Genomic DNA, 17,065 nt, shown 5'->3' on the forward strand with positions numbered 1-17,065 from the left:
TCCTCCATTCCAGTTAAGATATAGAGGAATTTAGACTTGCAAGGAATCCCACCAAACATCTTGTATCCTTGCTCGCTGTCGGCTCGTGGGAATGATGCCACTTGCTCGCTCTTGGGAACGTAAAAATGTTCCACCCGTCCCTTCATGATGTTTCTTCACTCCATCCTGACTTCCTGGTTCAAGACATGGGTTCGTTCTAGCCCAAAGGTTATGGGTTCATTGTGTATGTTAATCCATTCTACTCATTTGACGTGACGTTCATGCGAGCATTGCCTAGGCCTTCAACTCAAATGATGAAACATTCACTCACCACGACGAGTCGTATGTACTAGCCTACATTATCATCGCCCCTGCTTCACTGAAGGCCGTGATAGTATTTAATGTCTTATTGTTGCATATCATGACGTCTGCCTGGGAGCAGACGGTGATACTATAGCTTTTTACTTCACGTGCTGTGGAAATATTAATTGCAGTTTTATAACGTCTAGTCTCTCTTCATCCCTCCAAATAACCATTGTCCTTCCTTATTCTTTCCTCTTTGGTATTTTGACTTTCTAAATTCACTTTTGTCGTTTTTGACTACTATATCTGGCCCTCCTATTTTCTCCTATTGGCATCGACCCAGGTCACACAAACCTTCCGACAAAAGCTGCACCATCAACAGTAGTTTTCTTTTTGCAGAAAAACCCAACTCGAGTTTGACAATAGGGTACAGCGGTTTAGGTAAAGGACACCACAGGACCGAAAAATTACCTATTTCATACAAGGACAGTTTTGAATCAGCAAAGAAGGTATTTCTTCGCGCACTCTTATGCCGACAGCATTCCTTACTCCGTTGGACTCTCCAATGACGTGCAAAAACTACATATAATTGATATTCACAATTAATTTTACGTCATGGCCACACTTTTCACACACTCTGCTACCTGAAAGCAACTCGCGAGTTTTATTAAACTGCACTAAATCACTGAATTTATTCCCATAATTAGATAAAGGTACTAGCAATTCCATTTGCTGACATATAATCGTGCATTAATGTTAATGAGACATTCACCACACAAAGCCTTATCTATAAGCAACAGAGGTAATTAATCAATAATGGACTGTTATTGGCAGGGCTTGTCACATCAAATGCTCTGCAGTCTTGATCTCAAGGCGCTACCTACCCAGAACGATGTATTAATTGGTCATTTGACGCACATAACCAATCCACACCAATGGCTTTGTCACTATCTGGCATACTTAATTAATTCAGCTTTCACCACTATCCCATAACGGCACTGAGAATGCGCTGCTATAGCCCTATGGAATGGTTGAGACCCAACAGCCTTTTCGCGGCCAGAACCGAACGCCCTTTGCTTGACGTCAGTCCAATGGTTATGTCAATTGCTGCACCAAGCAGTGTACTGCAATCGTCTCGTCCCCAGTTCCTAAATTGACAAGTTGGCAGCCTTGTGCGCTGCATGATCACTCTATGTATGAGAAAGGAACATACTACAGTAATAATGTGCATATATGTCTGCGCTGCAATTTGTGACTGTTGGTACTAATATTGCACAGCACAAGATAAACCTTAAAACATTACTAAGGGAACGTACTCTAAGGTAGACATGTTTTGACCAGGTTACTAGCACGTCTTCAGAACAAAAGGCAAGCATAATTATCTTCAACCGCAAATCTAACGTCCTATTTGTAGGTCAGGCTGACAAACTTATAGATGTGCTCTCTGTGTTCCTGCATCGGTTTGTTTGTATCTGCCTCATCTGCAATTCATCCTTAACGCTTTTAGCACCTGGTGAAAGCCACTACGAGGTCGATCACATCCTCGTACTGAGCATGCATTTATGATAGTCAAATGTTATTGCAGTATGGTGTTAATAACACACAAAAGTAGTCAATCCTTAAGTTGAACTCGGTAATGCATACTGTATTAATGAGCAATGTTTGTTGCCTGTATAGTTGAACTTATCTTGCAAAATATTTACCGGATACACTGAAGAGATTTTAACTTATTTACAAACTTATAAAACACAAAGGAGATATGAAAATCTACAAGGAGGCTATAAATTTGTTAATAGCCGGGGTGAGTAGCTGAGACGGTTGAGGCACTGGCCTTCGGACCCCAACTTGGCAGGTTCAATCCTGGCTCAGTCCGGTGGTAATGAAGGTGCTCAAATACGTCAGCCTCATGCCTGTAGATTTACTAGCATATAAAAGAACTCCTGCAGGACTAAATTCCAGCACCGCAGTGTCTCCGAAAACTGTAAAAGTAGTCACGGGGACGTAAAGCCATTAACATTATTAATCTGTTTATATTATGTTCGTAATTTACTAACACTGGATGTCTGCCACTTGCAAATGGGCTGAATTATTTACATCTTTAAAAAATTGGGGGGGGGGGGGGGGAATTCACATAATCGTATATGACCATGCCATTAAAAAGACACTGCTTAGGAACGTTTACTCGGAATTATTGGCAGAATGGCTATTTTCACTTTTGCCTACGTCCATGTCACTCTGTCATTCCTGTTTCTCATCTGTTTTCAGTGCTGTCGGTGCAGTAGAAACCCTCATTTCTAACAAAACTCTTGGAGACGATCGCTTCTGAGGTTATCCCAAGCCTGAATGATCCATTGACAGATCAACTGGAGCGGTAGACACTTCGGCTTACCACTGTGCGTATGTCGGTATTAATGTTTTCCAGCAGCCATCCAATCGGAGTACTTGAGTCAAAGTTGGTCGTTAAAAGGCTTGTTCACTGACACGTCTAAAGGTTGCAGGATCGATGTTAGACCATCCAGAATCATGGCAAGATCGGTTTTATTTGCTCTGAGCTCATGCTTCACAGCCAGCACAAGTAAAACCTGCTTTCAGAGCAGTGCGCCAGGCCTTCGCTACAAACAGAATGTATCCAGTTGTTCATAATTATCTCGTTCATCCAGCCTTTTACCTGATGAACATGTACATGGATACCAGTTGGGAATTTTAAGCTCTTCGGTAACATCTTTCATTCAAATATAGTGTACGGAGGTAGTTTATGGCTATTAGTAGTAATGGCCAACATCACTTTACAAGATAACTTTTCGCTGCCGGTAGTTTTAATGAGCTCGATAGCTGCAGTCGCTTAAGTATGGCCAGTATCCACTACATGTAATTAATCTCATAATAGAACCATATTGAAGATGATATATTAAAATTATAAAATTCTGTATTTATTTATTGAATAGATGGTTGTAAATAAAGAATTTTATAATTTTAACAGTATCCAGTATTCGAGAGATAGTGGGTTCGAATTCCACTGTCGGCAACTCTGAAGATGGTTTTCCGTAGTTTCCCATTTTCACGCCAGGTAAATGCTTGAGCTGAACTTTAAGTTCACGGCCGCTTCCATCCCACTCCTAGCCCATTCCTGCCCCATCGTCGCTGTAAGACTATCTGTGTCGGTCCGACGTAAAGCAACTTGTAAAAAAAAAAAAAAAAAGTGTATATCTCCAGTTTTAATGGGAACATTTACTACCCCTTAAGAAGCAGTAGTTTTCCTTTACACGTCAAAACACACATGGGTCTACTCAACACTGTCGATCGGCCTGGCTTAGTGGCTCAGCGGTTGAGGCGCTGGCCTTCTGACCCCAACTTGGCAGGTTCAATCTGCCTTAATCCAGCGGCATTTGAAGGTGCTCATATACGCCCATCGCGTGTCAGTAGATTTACTGGCAGGTAAATAAATCCTGTGGTACTAAATTTTGGCACCTTAGCATCTCCGAAAACCATAAAAGTAGTTAGTGGGACGTAAAGCCAATTACATTAAAAAATTATTAACACTCTCAAGCTATGAGGGTAGGTACGATTTTTGCTACCATCAAATGATGTGCTTGTGAAACTCTTATCAGTGTAGTCTTTAGCCAATTTTTGGCACATAGATGTTAACTGACACAATGATAGGTCATTATGCCGCACAGACAGTCGTTCAACCATGAATTGCCTTGATTAAGTTTCCCAGCATTTCATGGGATCGTGCAGTTTCCCTGGTTTTAAGTTGAAACATTTTGTGGGAAATCCAACAACCATTCTTCTACAGCTCACTTGCTCATTCCAGTCAAGCTTCATTAACACTTGTGAACTTGCCCTGTTTTGGGCCATCAAGTGCATGCCTGGATGAACTAACATTTTCTAATTCCACTTGTTGCTTTCTCCAGTTCCTCACTTGTTTTTCATGAACAGAAAACTCATGGCCTGCTGCTCTGTGACCATTTTCTACTGCAAAATTCACAATTATTAGCTTGAGTTGTACTAGTGGTGGTTTGAGTTCTGCTACCTTCACTTCTGCTAGCGCCTGGGAGGCAACCTACTCCGATGAGATGTGTTAGCTGAGAATGCATGCTTAACAATTCAAGGCGTCATAATGTAACACTGCTTAAGAGTATGAGCTTAACTTGACAGGCTTAGATTGACCCCAGGCTTACCCAAGTTCGACACCCTGGTTAACTGTGTAATAGTGTAAGCTTAACCTTAGTCTTGGAGTAGACCCCAGGCTTAACCTCATAGGGTCACTAACCTTACAAACTCAAGTTCGATGCACAGGCTAACCACATAAGAGTGCAAGCTTAACCTTACAGGCTTGAATTTTACCTCTTGCTTAATATAATTGATCCACGCTACCCTAACCTAACGGTGAAGTTCAACGTGCTGGCCTACTTCACAGGAATATATTTTTTAATACTGAGTGCTACTCATGCAAGTGGTAATTTTGTATGAATGAAGGTACCCTGGTGAAAAATGAAATCCTAACGTCAAGAAGGAGTTGTGCTAGAGAAAGGAAATTCGGGAGGCGTGTTTCCCCGTCTGAAAGATGACGCCCATTCATGTTTGCGCACTGACAATGAAGAGTGGTGCTAGTAGCAGCACTATGACCTTGCAAAGCAAGTTTGCATTAAATTTGCACTGTACACTTCATCCGGTGTTGATGATGCGAGGTACGTGCAAGTTGTTTAGTGGAGATGAAGTCTGTATCAGCCACTTGCTGAGTTTGAATGAGGCTGTGTAGTAGGGCTACATATTCTTTCTGTGATATTGCAGAAAGACTTGGCAGGGATGTATCTACAGTGAATTGGTGTTGGCAGGAATTGTTATTGGATGGCACTTCCTCATGAAGATGGGTCAAGCCACACACGGGCCACCTCGGAGAGGCAAGACTTCCGTATCACCGCATGGCTGTGGTGAATCGTACTGCATATACAGCAGCCACTAGAGCTTCAGTTTGCACCTAAGCGACACAGTAAAATTAAAATCTATTTCTTAAAAGTCAGCTCCAAGCTAGATGACCTGTAGTTTTCATGCCACTAACTCTGGATCACTACCATCTGCGACTTCATTGATGGCAAGGTGGAGATCATTGGAGGGCGGAGTGGAGATCTGTTGTGTTCTCAGATGAGAGCCATTTGTCTTGGTGCCAGTGATGGCCGTAGGTTGGTAAGTCAGAGGCCAGGTGAGTGCTTGTAACCAAGCTGTCTGTGGCGTCAACACACTGGATCTGCAGCAGGAGTTATGGTCTGGGAAGCGATATCCTTCAACAGCAGGAGTACTCTAGTTATCCCAAGAACCTTGACAGCAGATTTGTACATCAGGCTAGTGATTGAACCGGTTGTATTACCATTCATTTTTTGTATTTAGCAGGGTATTTGCCAATAGGATAACACTCATCCTCATACTGCTGCTGTTACAAGGCAGTGTGTCAACCAGTTGCCTTGGCCTGTGACATCACCAGACCTTTTGCCCATTGAACACGTGTGGAGCATAATGGGACGGCAAATACAGAGTCGTCCAATACCAGCAAAAACCGTTATTGATTTGACTGACCAAGTGCAACAGGCGTAGAATTCCATCCCACAAAATGACATATAGGACCTGTACGACACAGTGCATGCATGTTTCCATTTAAAATCGTGGCTACATCAGTTATTAATGTACCTGTATGGATCAGTGGTAGTGTGTCGGCCTACGGATACCAAGATAGCGGGTTCAAACCCAGCAGAGGTAGTTGGATTTTAGAAGGGCAGAAAAAAGTCAATTTGACACTCCATGTCATGCGGTGTCTGCATGTAAAAGATCTCTGATGACACATTTGGTGTTTACCCGACAAAATTAATTAAATTTCAGCCATAGACGCCCAAGAGAGTTTCGGTTTAGTCAGTCTGCCATCTAGTAGGCCCAGAGAAGAACAGAATGTCGAAATTGACCAGCAGACGGCAAGATGACTAGCTGAGGCCATATGATTATTATTAATGTACCAACATGCCACATGTGTTCTCATGCATACTTGAACTTGTGACCTGAAAACTTTAATCAAATAAATGTTACCTAGACAGTTGCTTAACGTAAATTGCATTCCTCTATACCATTGTCTTCTTGGTGCTGGGATTTCATTTTCTACTACTACTACTACTACTACTACTACTACTACTACTACTACTACTACAACACCATTTTCATTGCTTGCTCAGTCTGCAAATATTTATTTTCGAGCTTATCCTTGGGGTCCTTCTAAACTCAGAATTTGAGCTTCTTGTTCCCCTTGTCTTATTTCGTTAACTTGCGCTTTTATGTAAGGAAAGCTTAAGGATTTTTGCACTGTTATAAAAACCACATGTTTTTACAGGAACTGGAAAATCAAAGAAACTAGCAAAGAGAATGGCAGCTCATAAAATGTGCGAAAAATTACAAGAATCATCTGTTGTATCACAATTCATGCAACCTGGTATCGATGACGAAGATGAGGTGAGTAATTTTCATTATTTTCATGCTTGTTATTTATGTACCACCCTTATTAAAATAAAAATAGTTATGAAATATTAAAGCCCCATGTAGCTCCTGTTCTTCCTCATCCATAAAGACAGTTGATGCAAATAACTGCTAACTGTTAGAGGGTGATTATTACATCCATGTTTCGTGAATGATATGAATATAAATATAAGACCTTAAATTCCATTGTTATATAAGTTGCTGGATGAAAAATATAAATATTTGGGAATGAAACTATATTGTTAGAATGTAAATCAGGCACTAGAGAATGTGAAGCGAGCTTAGAGTACATTACAAGGCCAGTGAAAAATATATTCGTTATTTTTTTTTTTTTTTTTACTGCTCATAGTATTTTGGTATTATCTATTCATACTTGTAAGAAGGGAGTTTAAATAAAAATTTGAACTGATGAGTAGGTTATGACTACAAATAGCTGGACTAAGGGAGAAGCAGCCTAAACTAACAGCACTGTCGTGTAGATCACGATGGAACATAATGGCTGAAGGATCATTCATTAGAATATAGGCAGTGATTTTTGTTTGATTGTTCAGAAAGTTCTCTGCATTTTCTTTGGTAGTTTCTTTCAAAGTATGCATTTAAGATAAACTAAAAACTACTCCAATGTTTCCATGATTTTAGTCAATCTTTCCATTGTCATTTGATTTTTTTAATTACGTAAAACTGGTTCATGTTTGTGGGTTACTGTAGTCACGTCCTAGTTCGTGAACTATGGGCAACGGCTGAGTGGCCTAGTAAGTGGTCCTGAGAGTCAGGATACTAGTTGCTATGGAATGAGAGTGGGCATCTCGGACATATTCTGAGTCATGCCCCTCCTTATGCTCAGGCGGCTAGGACTATACAATTCACTGGTGGTCCATAACCCGTTAGAGGAGAGATCCTCACTTGGACTATGTCCAAGTAGGGTAGCATCCTGCTTCATGAATTTACCGAGCTCAGAACATTTTAAGCAAGCCTCGGACCTATGGGAGTAACGGAGTCCCACTCCCATTTGACAGGCGAGGGACTCCTTGGAAACAACTTGGCAAACGAAATGGAATTCGATGGGGAGCTATCAATATTAATGGGGCTTATGGAAGAAAGAAGGTAGAACTGGCTGAGTCAGCAAAGAGGATGCATCTCGATGTGCTAGGAGTAAGTGATATTCAGGTAAGGGGAGATAACGAGGAATAGATTGGAGATTATAAAGTGTACTTGACGGGTGTTAGAAAGGGAAGGGCTGAATCTGGGGTAGGGCTCTTTATCAGGAATACCATTGCACGCAACATAGTTTCTGTTAGGCGCGTAAATGAGCGAATGATGTGGGTAGATTTGTCAGTTGGAGGATTAGGACAAGAATTGTGTCCGTGTATTCACCATGTGACGGTGCAGATGAGGATGAAGTTGACAAGTTTTATGAAGCTTTGAGTGACATCATGGTCAGGGTCAACAGCAAGGATAGAACAGTGCTAATGGGCAATTTCAATGCAATTTGCAATTTTGCAAAAAGTTTAAGCTGCGACCCAATCACTCAATGTGCTCCTATGACGTCGTAAATATGTACCCAAACATCCCTACCAAAGAAACTGTAAGAATCATCAGTGATAATATCAATAAACACAGCGGCCTTAGTAAGATTGAAATTGAAGAATTCATGAAGATATTAAATTTTGTCTTAAGCAACAACTTTTTCTCTTTCAATGGAAAGTTTTACCAACAAAAAGGCTTAGCGATGGGCGACCCTCTTTCTGGCATCTTAGCAGACATTTATATGAACACAATAGAACACACAAAAATTATAACACAAATAAAATGCGTATGTTTATGGCTGAGATTTGTAGATGATACTTTCATAATTTTCGACAAAAATGTCACTAATAGTGACGAGATCTTGGAGTCCCTAAACAAAATTGACCCCAATGTTAAGTTTAGTAAAGAGGATGAGGTTAGGAACTCATTAAACTTTTTGGACTTAACTATTACACGCGGACATAATACCTTCGATTTTCGAACATACAGGAAACCTACACACTCTCCCTTAACTATTATGAATTCATCCCTACACCCCAAGTCCCAAAAACAAGCCTCTTTCTATAATTTAATTTATAGAGCTTTAAAAATTCTTCTTTCTCCCAACAATTTAAAAATTGAACTGAAGTACATAAGGAATCTTGCTCAACTCAACGGGTTTAAAATAGATATGGTCAACCGTTTGATTAATAAAATCAAAATTAAATTGTCCACTAACCTCGTCCCAGAAAAACCTAAAAAACTAGTTTCGCCACATTTACATATAACAACCCAGCCGTCCATCAGATCGCAAATACTTTAAAGAAGCACAATATCAACATAGCCTTCAGGACAGTTAACACCAATCGAAACATATTTTTTAACCACAACAAGGTCAATCACAATAGCAACCATTATTCAAGGTCTGGCATATATAAACTAACATGTACACAATGTGATTTTTCTTATATCGGACAGACTGGCCGGAGCTTTAACACGAGATATCTGGAACATTATAATGTTCAAAAACACAATAAGTACTCAGCGATGAGCCAGCATATGAGAGAAACGGGCCATCACTTTACATCCATAGAGAAAGATCTTACCATCATTAGAAGCATAGGTAAAGGGAAATTAATGAATGAACTGGAAAACCTACACATCTTTTTAGACCAAACGTACATTAAAAATAAAATTTCAACGTCAATGAAATTAAATATCCTTTGTACGAATTAACACGTAGATTAATTAATATCGTGAATTCAGATCAAAACAAAATCCCTCAATTATTTAAATCTCCACACTCAAATGCTTCATCCACCATGCCAAAAGTTAAACCCGCCCATATTGCTTCTAGAAACTCCCCTCCAGCAACAGCACACACGCCCATAGACCAGCCTACCCCCACTCTCCCTCCATGCCCCGCCCCTCCATTACCACACCAGTACAACACCAGGAGTAGAAATGGTGATAAGACAGGCGCTGCCGGAACAGACAGGTCCATCTAGTATTAATTGAACAAGTCATTTTACAGTTAAGAGGTGTTAATTTAATACATTTTATCACAACGCGTGCTCTAAAATTTTTAATTCAAAATTATTTTTCTACTTCATTACAGATATTCTTAAGATCCCTCCCAAAGACCAAGCAACACATCAACGGGAACAATTTTCACACAAGACTGTATCAAGTGTCTAGGAGTTTCTTCTCAATTAAGCAGCAGCCTAAAACTATGAAACAGCTTAATATTGTACTCTTGTCAATTCCTTGACGTTACATGAGGCCCAAAGTCAAGACGCTAACAGTTTCATTCACAACGTTCTTGACCAGTCTACCTACAACAATCGGCTTTTAAATCTCCACTTGTGCATGACAACACATTTAAATATTAGTTACGTCAAGAACATGAAAATGAAAATCGTGGGTCAAATAAGCCCCAGTTTTAATATCATCCTTTCTCAGGACTTATGATTTAAAAAAAGATCAGTTTCATTTTATTTTTATTTTTGAACATTTTAAGTTAACCAGAATAGAACTGCCAAGTTAAAACACATTTAATTTAAATTTATATTTTCAATCTTGACCAACCTACAAGCAACAATCAGTTCAAATCTCCACTTATTGTTGAAGACACATCCATCACCAGACACGGTACGTCAAGAACTTAATATGACATAGGGGTCACATAAACCCCGATATGCAATCCTCTTTACCGAAAAGAAGATCCATTTTAGTTTTGGACATTTTTCATATTAGATAGATTAGGACCAAAAAAACTTAACTGTATTAACTTATGTTTGTATATATTGTATATAATGTATATATTGGTTAAAAAGGTCCCAAACCTTGACCTAAAGGTTGTTTACAGGCTGAAGATGCCCAAAATAATGGGTGAAACATGTACCTGACCAAATAAGTCTACATAAAATCATGTAGAGAATAACCACATCAAACGTGGAAAGTATTGAATAGGTGGTTTTTTATTAAATTATCCTTGATATCTATGCCTAACGTCATCTTCAATACGGAACAATAATGACAGTTGTTACTTGTAGTTATAAACTTCGTCGGTGAATACATGTAGAGTCATAACATTTGTAAATATGTTGGGAACTAATAAATGAGTGCGTATGAATGCACAGTATCTGTTATTTTTCATAAATAAAATAGTGTAACCTTCTGCTATCATAAGTTGCCAATGTCCCAAAATTGGGACAACCCTTAATTTTAGGATCCTGCATCGAAATATAATAAAATCCCATTTTCTTGCTTATTCTTGCCCTAAACATTTAAATAAAGTCAATAATAGTGTAAAATTCAGTTTGAATTAATTTTGGTAGGTAATGGGTTAAGGAAGACGTACATTAAGATCGTGGCTAGAATTTTACAATATTGCTTTGGCAATACCAAGAAGACCATGACTAGACCTAGGTATAATTACATAGGTACACATAATGACCATGAAAGGTAATGCTTATGAGATAGACTAGAATTCTTTGATAATAGAACATTTTTATTGACATTAGGAAGAGATCAAAATAATGATTTTACACCTTAGAAGCATATTGTACAATAGCTAAACACCAACATTCATAGTAGATGAAACACAAAGGCCACTTTTAGAAATTTAGAATCACGGAAATTATGGAAAAGATTAAAGGGACAGGAAAGGAAAGGGTAGGAAATAATAAGCAATGCTAACAGTGACAAGGAAAAAGAAAAAAGAGAAAAAATATGAGTGGTGAGGGTGAGATGGTAAAAATCAGGCAGCGATAATTGAAAGTTATTCTATCGCGTGCACACAGGTCATATATAAAAGTTCCGTATTTTGTCACTCTCACTTGATTCAATATTGAAACGTTCGCCCAAGCTATGACTTTGTGACAAAAAATGTACAAGATTTTGTACCTAATTGTTGACGATAGTTCATCAAATAAGCAGTGAGAACTGCCCTGTTAAAGGCTAAGTTTGAAATACGAACAAGGCCTGAGGGGCAAAGTTGTAGAAGATTAAATCCAGAATAACATGATAAAATTCTGCTCACCCAGCATAGCGAAGATAATAAAGATGTCACGTAGAAGATGGAAAAAATTTTAAAATCGCCACGGACCAGCCATGCGAAACAGTTTCTGCTCCCTCCGCTCAAGTCAACACAGAATGCCTGACTGCCGGTAACAGGGCAGCGGTGACTTATATACACAAGAGAAGCGGAGCCGAGAACATCGTGACGTAGTAGAATGGAGGCCAGAAAGGAGAGGCAGCAAACAGTCGCAGGTGGGCCGTTTGAACAGACAGTGCAAGATGAGTTGAGTTGCAATATACACAAGCCAGTGAAGTAGGCAGAAGGTAAGATCAAACATCAACGTAGTGAATATGATTAGGAAGCTCGTAACAAAACGCACACAAATGATATTAAAAAGTGTTAAATATCTGGGCTGAAGTATGTGCACAACATGTAAAATATGATGAAATTCAAATCAGGCTCTAAAATTCTTAGATGCGTTGTATCATGTTAAAATGTTCCATTAGTGCTTGTTAAAATATCATAAAAATGCTGAGCCGTTCTTCTGTTGGACATTGACAGTTAATTATTTTGTGGTTAAGGAATGGTTAAGTGCTGCAGAAATGAAGCGGGCCTACGATTCCAACAACAGGGCCCTGTTTCATAAAACATCTTTCACTAATATTATTAGTAAGAAATCAATAATATTAACTAATAATATTAGTATTATGTTTCATAAATTTATTAGTTAATAATATCAGTTATTAGTTAGTCAAAATTATTAGTAGATGTTCCTAATAATATGTCTGTCTGTTAGGTCATCAGCCCAGAGGCTAGTTGGATCCTCAAATAGCACCACCAAAGGTTATGCGGTTATCAGGAAACCGCAAAAACCAATGGCAGCACCAAAATGAGGCGTACTAGGCAAGACGAGGAGTGAGGTAGTTTGCCATTGCTTTCCTCACTGGGTCAGAAAGTGCTATTGCAGCAAGACTGACCCTATGAGCAGCACCTTTCATAACACTCAGATGCACTAGTCATGCTCTGAATGCCATTACTCAGCACCACCCATACCCCAGCAGCTTCCATATTGTCACAGCCATGGATGAGACTGGGACTTCAGTGAAAGCTACACTTTACTCTGGCCTGTGCCAAGAGATGGATACAAAAGTAGTGTATCCATCAAGAAATTGCAGCAGGCAACCTAATAATATTAGTAAATTATTTCATAGACAACATGACTAATAAAAGTTACTCATATTATTAGGATTATTTCCATGAGTGTATTTTGACTCATAATTCTTATTATTAGTGAAACCAAAGTGAGTAGTATTTTAATATTTTGGCACAAAATCATAAAGATCACTGAAATGGTCGACTCTGATTCAAATAGTGATAAGGAATGAGTGTAGGTATTCACCTTTCAGTAAATGTTATGTCAAAAACAGCCTGTACTGACATGTAACAAACATATGAATACTGGTACAGTGGGAGATTTAGGTTAGATTACATAACTTTTGAGTATTTGCTTGATAGGATTGTTAGGTAATAGAACGTTCCACTGCAAGGAATGAAGCATAACCTTAAAATAACAGCTTCGCATTGCACTCCACCAGTTGGTAGTAATACACAGTATCATTGTGTTCCTCTAGTGCAGTTCTGCTCGGACACTCCAAGTATCTCTTAAAATCTTGGCTTATATCACCAGTAAACCAAGATGATGCTGGTGATGATTATTGTTTTAAGAGGAAGTAGGCTACAACTAGGCAACCATCATCTATGATAACACTAATCAGATAGAAAAATGGAACGGATCCGACATTTTGAAAAATTGAGGTATCGTCTAAAGAAAGAGAAGGGCCACGAAGGGCGTGAAAATGAAAGACTTTCTCGGCTTCGCAACCTAATACTGTCACTGTCGGAAAAGAACAAGAGTTGAACAAGGGAGGTCAGAAGGGTAGATGAAAATGAGCCTGGCAGAAGTAAGTTGAAGCAATGGCAGGACTCGTCTCGGTGCCCCATGTTCGCCAACACGCTCCCAAGTCGAGAACCCTGGGACTCCATTTAGTCGCCTCTTACGACAGGCAGGGTATACCGTGACTGTTATTCTACTGCCCCCACCAGCAGGGGTAGTAAACAAAGATTTTGCTAGTCCATCTCAACAGAGATTTTTAAGAGCACATGAACTAAAAAAGTAAAAGGAACAAGGAGAGTTATAGTGTGCAAAAGGCTGCGAATAGTTGACGCTTTAACTCGATCACTTTCCGCAAAGAAATTTTCTTCTCTTACATTATTTTCACTTCTTTTATCCATTTTCATATGTATTGAAGTCGCAACAACGAAAATATCAAGTGAGCCTTTTGAACATGTGGATAAATAGTCGGTTTTAGTCAAGCATTAGCCTACTGCTAGGAACAAACCCAAACCAAGAACATACGCAACAGAAAATCTTTATGAAACATAATTTGGTTAACTAATAATTATTTTTATGAGTTCTAATATTATTAGCTAATATAATTAGTTAGTTTTATGAAACAGGGCCCAGGACAGGAAATAAAAATACTGTCCTCCAAAAGTATCGCAATAAATGTACAGAAGAATGGCCGTGTATAATAACCTTGAAAATTAGTATTAACCACTTGTTCTGTAGCATGTGTTGTGATTCTTCTGTGGCGCATGGGAGTAGAGATAATTGTAGAAGGCATATTGAATTGAAGATACATATTTTATATACAAGGTGTCCGGGTTAAAGGTATAATAATATATAAAATTGAATAACTTGAGAAATAATAGAAATATTTATTGGTGGTTTGTTTCTACGACTAGGGTAACTCAAAATGTTTTCTGTGTTCGCTTGCCGGTGGCGGGGGTACTACATGTGCATGCGCGTAACTTGTTCACGAGAAGCGCGCCAGTAACCGTGTGGCCTCCACAGCAGAAGGTGTGCTTTCGCTCACGGAGATAAAATCCGTTGCACTAGTACAACGTAGATTTCGGTGTGAGTATGGACTGTTACCAACTGATGATGATCCCACTTACGTTACAATCATGAAATAGGATAGGCGCCTTCGATAATCTGGGACCATGCCAAGCACGCAGTTTCAGTGGCTGCTGTTGATTTCATCCACGATTCCTTCAAGCGGAGCGCTCGTAAGTCAATTTGACAAGCAAGTAGGCAGTTACAGTTATCTCGTTCGACAGTACACGATGTCGTCCACAAAAGGGTCACCTACAGGCGTACAAACTGCAGCTTCATCAGAAAATCAAACCTCAGGACATGCCCAGATCGCTGGATTGGAAGAGGAATTGCTTGGCCCCCTAGAAGCTCCGACATTACGCCACTTGATTTTTTCCTGTGGGGGTTTGTCAAGAATCAAAAGTACCAGACACCAGTTCGTGATCCACCAGATCTTCGTCATCGCATTCATGCAGCTATCGCAAATGTTATGCGCCTACAATGCTGCAGAACACTTGGAAAGAAGTGGAATACCAATTAGATGTCTGTCGCGCCACTAAAAGTGTGCATATCGAGGTTTATGAGGTATGTAAACAAACATTTTGAGTTACCCTGCTTGCAGAAACAAACCGCAAGTAAATATCTTCACTACTTCTCAAGTTATCAAATTTTATATTATTATACCTTTAACCCGGACACCATGTACTTTAAAAATTGCAATGGCACCTTTGATAGACCGTGGCAGACTTACTTCCAATTCCTGTGCTTAACTGTCCTTGGCAGAAAGGACATTCAAGAAGAATCGACCCCATACAAGTAATTCTGTACAAGTAAAAAATAAATATTTGCAGACTGAGCAAGCAATGAAAATGGTGTAGTAGTAGTAGTAGTACAAGTAGTAGAAAATGAAATCCCAGCACCAAGAAGGCAATGGTATAGACGAATGCAATTTACGTTAAGCAACTGTCTAGGTAACATTTATTTGATTAAAGTTTTCAGGTCACAAGTTCAAGTATGCATGAGAACACATGTGGCATGTTGGTACATTAATAATAATCATATGGCCTCAGCCAGTCATCTTGCCGTCTGCTGGTCAGTTTCGACATTCTGTTCTTCTCTGGGTCTACTAGATGGCAGACTGACTAAACCGAAACTCTCTTGGGCATCTATGGCTGAAATTTAATTAATTTTGTCGGGTAAACACCAAATGTGTCATCAGAGATCTTTTACATGCAGACACCGCATGACATGGAGTGTCAATTTGACTTTTTTCTGCCCTTCTAAAATCCAACTACCTCTGCTGGGTTTGAACCCGCTATCTTGGTATCCGTAGGCCGACACACTACCACTGATCCATACAGGTACATTAACTCTTACAGTGCCAAGGTGCCGATGCATCGGCACTTACATTCTGTCCGAAAAATGCCAGGATGCCGATTCGATCGGCACCCTCTTATAAGTGGTGTAGTTATGCAGTAAGGCGCTAGATTGCACCACAGATCATGTAGAAAGAAGGTAGAATGTTTGTAATTCCTTCTTATGTCATTAGATGGCACTGACATAGCGTAATTTTTGCTAGTTTACTCGTCGATTGTGAGTGTATGATCTGTAAGCGCTTGACGTCTATGATCCAATATGGCAGCCTCCTTGTTTGTTTATGTCCGCTTGGTGCGACTTGTTTTCAATAATTTTACATTCTAATTGACGCATTTGAGTTACTTATCGTAATATATTAAGTTTATTATTATTTCTACTGTAGTTATAGTTACTTAGCAATTTATTTAGGTCGTAGTAAAGTTGTAAATAGTACATTTATCACAAGGCATGTCGTCACCTAGGCCTAATTCGGGAGAAGAAATTGAGGAACTTTCGGGTTGCTTTGAAGATGTAAGCGATGTAATTTCAGCGAAAGTGATTATTATGATGTTTTTGGGGTCTTCAGATAGCGCACCAGAGAATGATGGAGCCGTGCCATTGGCTAATGGGCTTACAACATTTCGTGCAACGTCAAAGAGTTATAGTGACAGTGGTAATGAAAATGTCAGTGACAGTGAATTAGATGATTCTTGGACTGAATGCATATTCCCTGAAAGTAATGTTGTCCATCCACACCATTTTTATCAAATCCCAGGGCCAAAATATTAGGCTTACCTCATCCTGATGCTCCACCCATAGAATATTTCAATCTGTTCTTTACACTTTCATTCCTGACACTATTAGTTGATTTTGTATGTTGTTGTGATCTTCTGAACTGTTCTGTAGTAACAAATACTGCTACTAGACACAGTTCTCTCAAATGATTA

At 39.3% G+C, this 17,065-nt stretch overlaps 1 protein-coding gene across 6 annotated transcripts in view; it reads left to right on the forward strand.

Annotated features, from left to right (window-relative positions):
* loqs (loquacious) overlaps positions 1–17,065 on the forward strand; it is a 380,306-nt gene that overhangs the window by 208,844 nt on the left and 154,397 nt on the right. For all 6 annotated transcript variants that reach the window (XM_067141876.2, XM_067141881.2, XM_067141877.2 and 3 more), the window contains exon 6: positions 6,656–6,774. In XM_067141876.2, the coding sequence (XP_066997977.1) occupies positions 6,656–6,774 (119 nt within the window). The remainder of the gene's footprint in view (positions 1–6,655; positions 6,775–17,065) is intronic.

The sequence above is a fragment of the Anabrus simplex genome, chromosome 2 (genome assembly GCF_040414725.1).
Source record: "Anabrus simplex isolate iqAnaSimp1 chromosome 2, ASM4041472v1, whole genome shotgun sequence".
Classification (NCBI taxonomy): domain Eukaryota; kingdom Metazoa; phylum Arthropoda; class Insecta; order Orthoptera; family Tettigoniidae; genus Anabrus; species Anabrus simplex.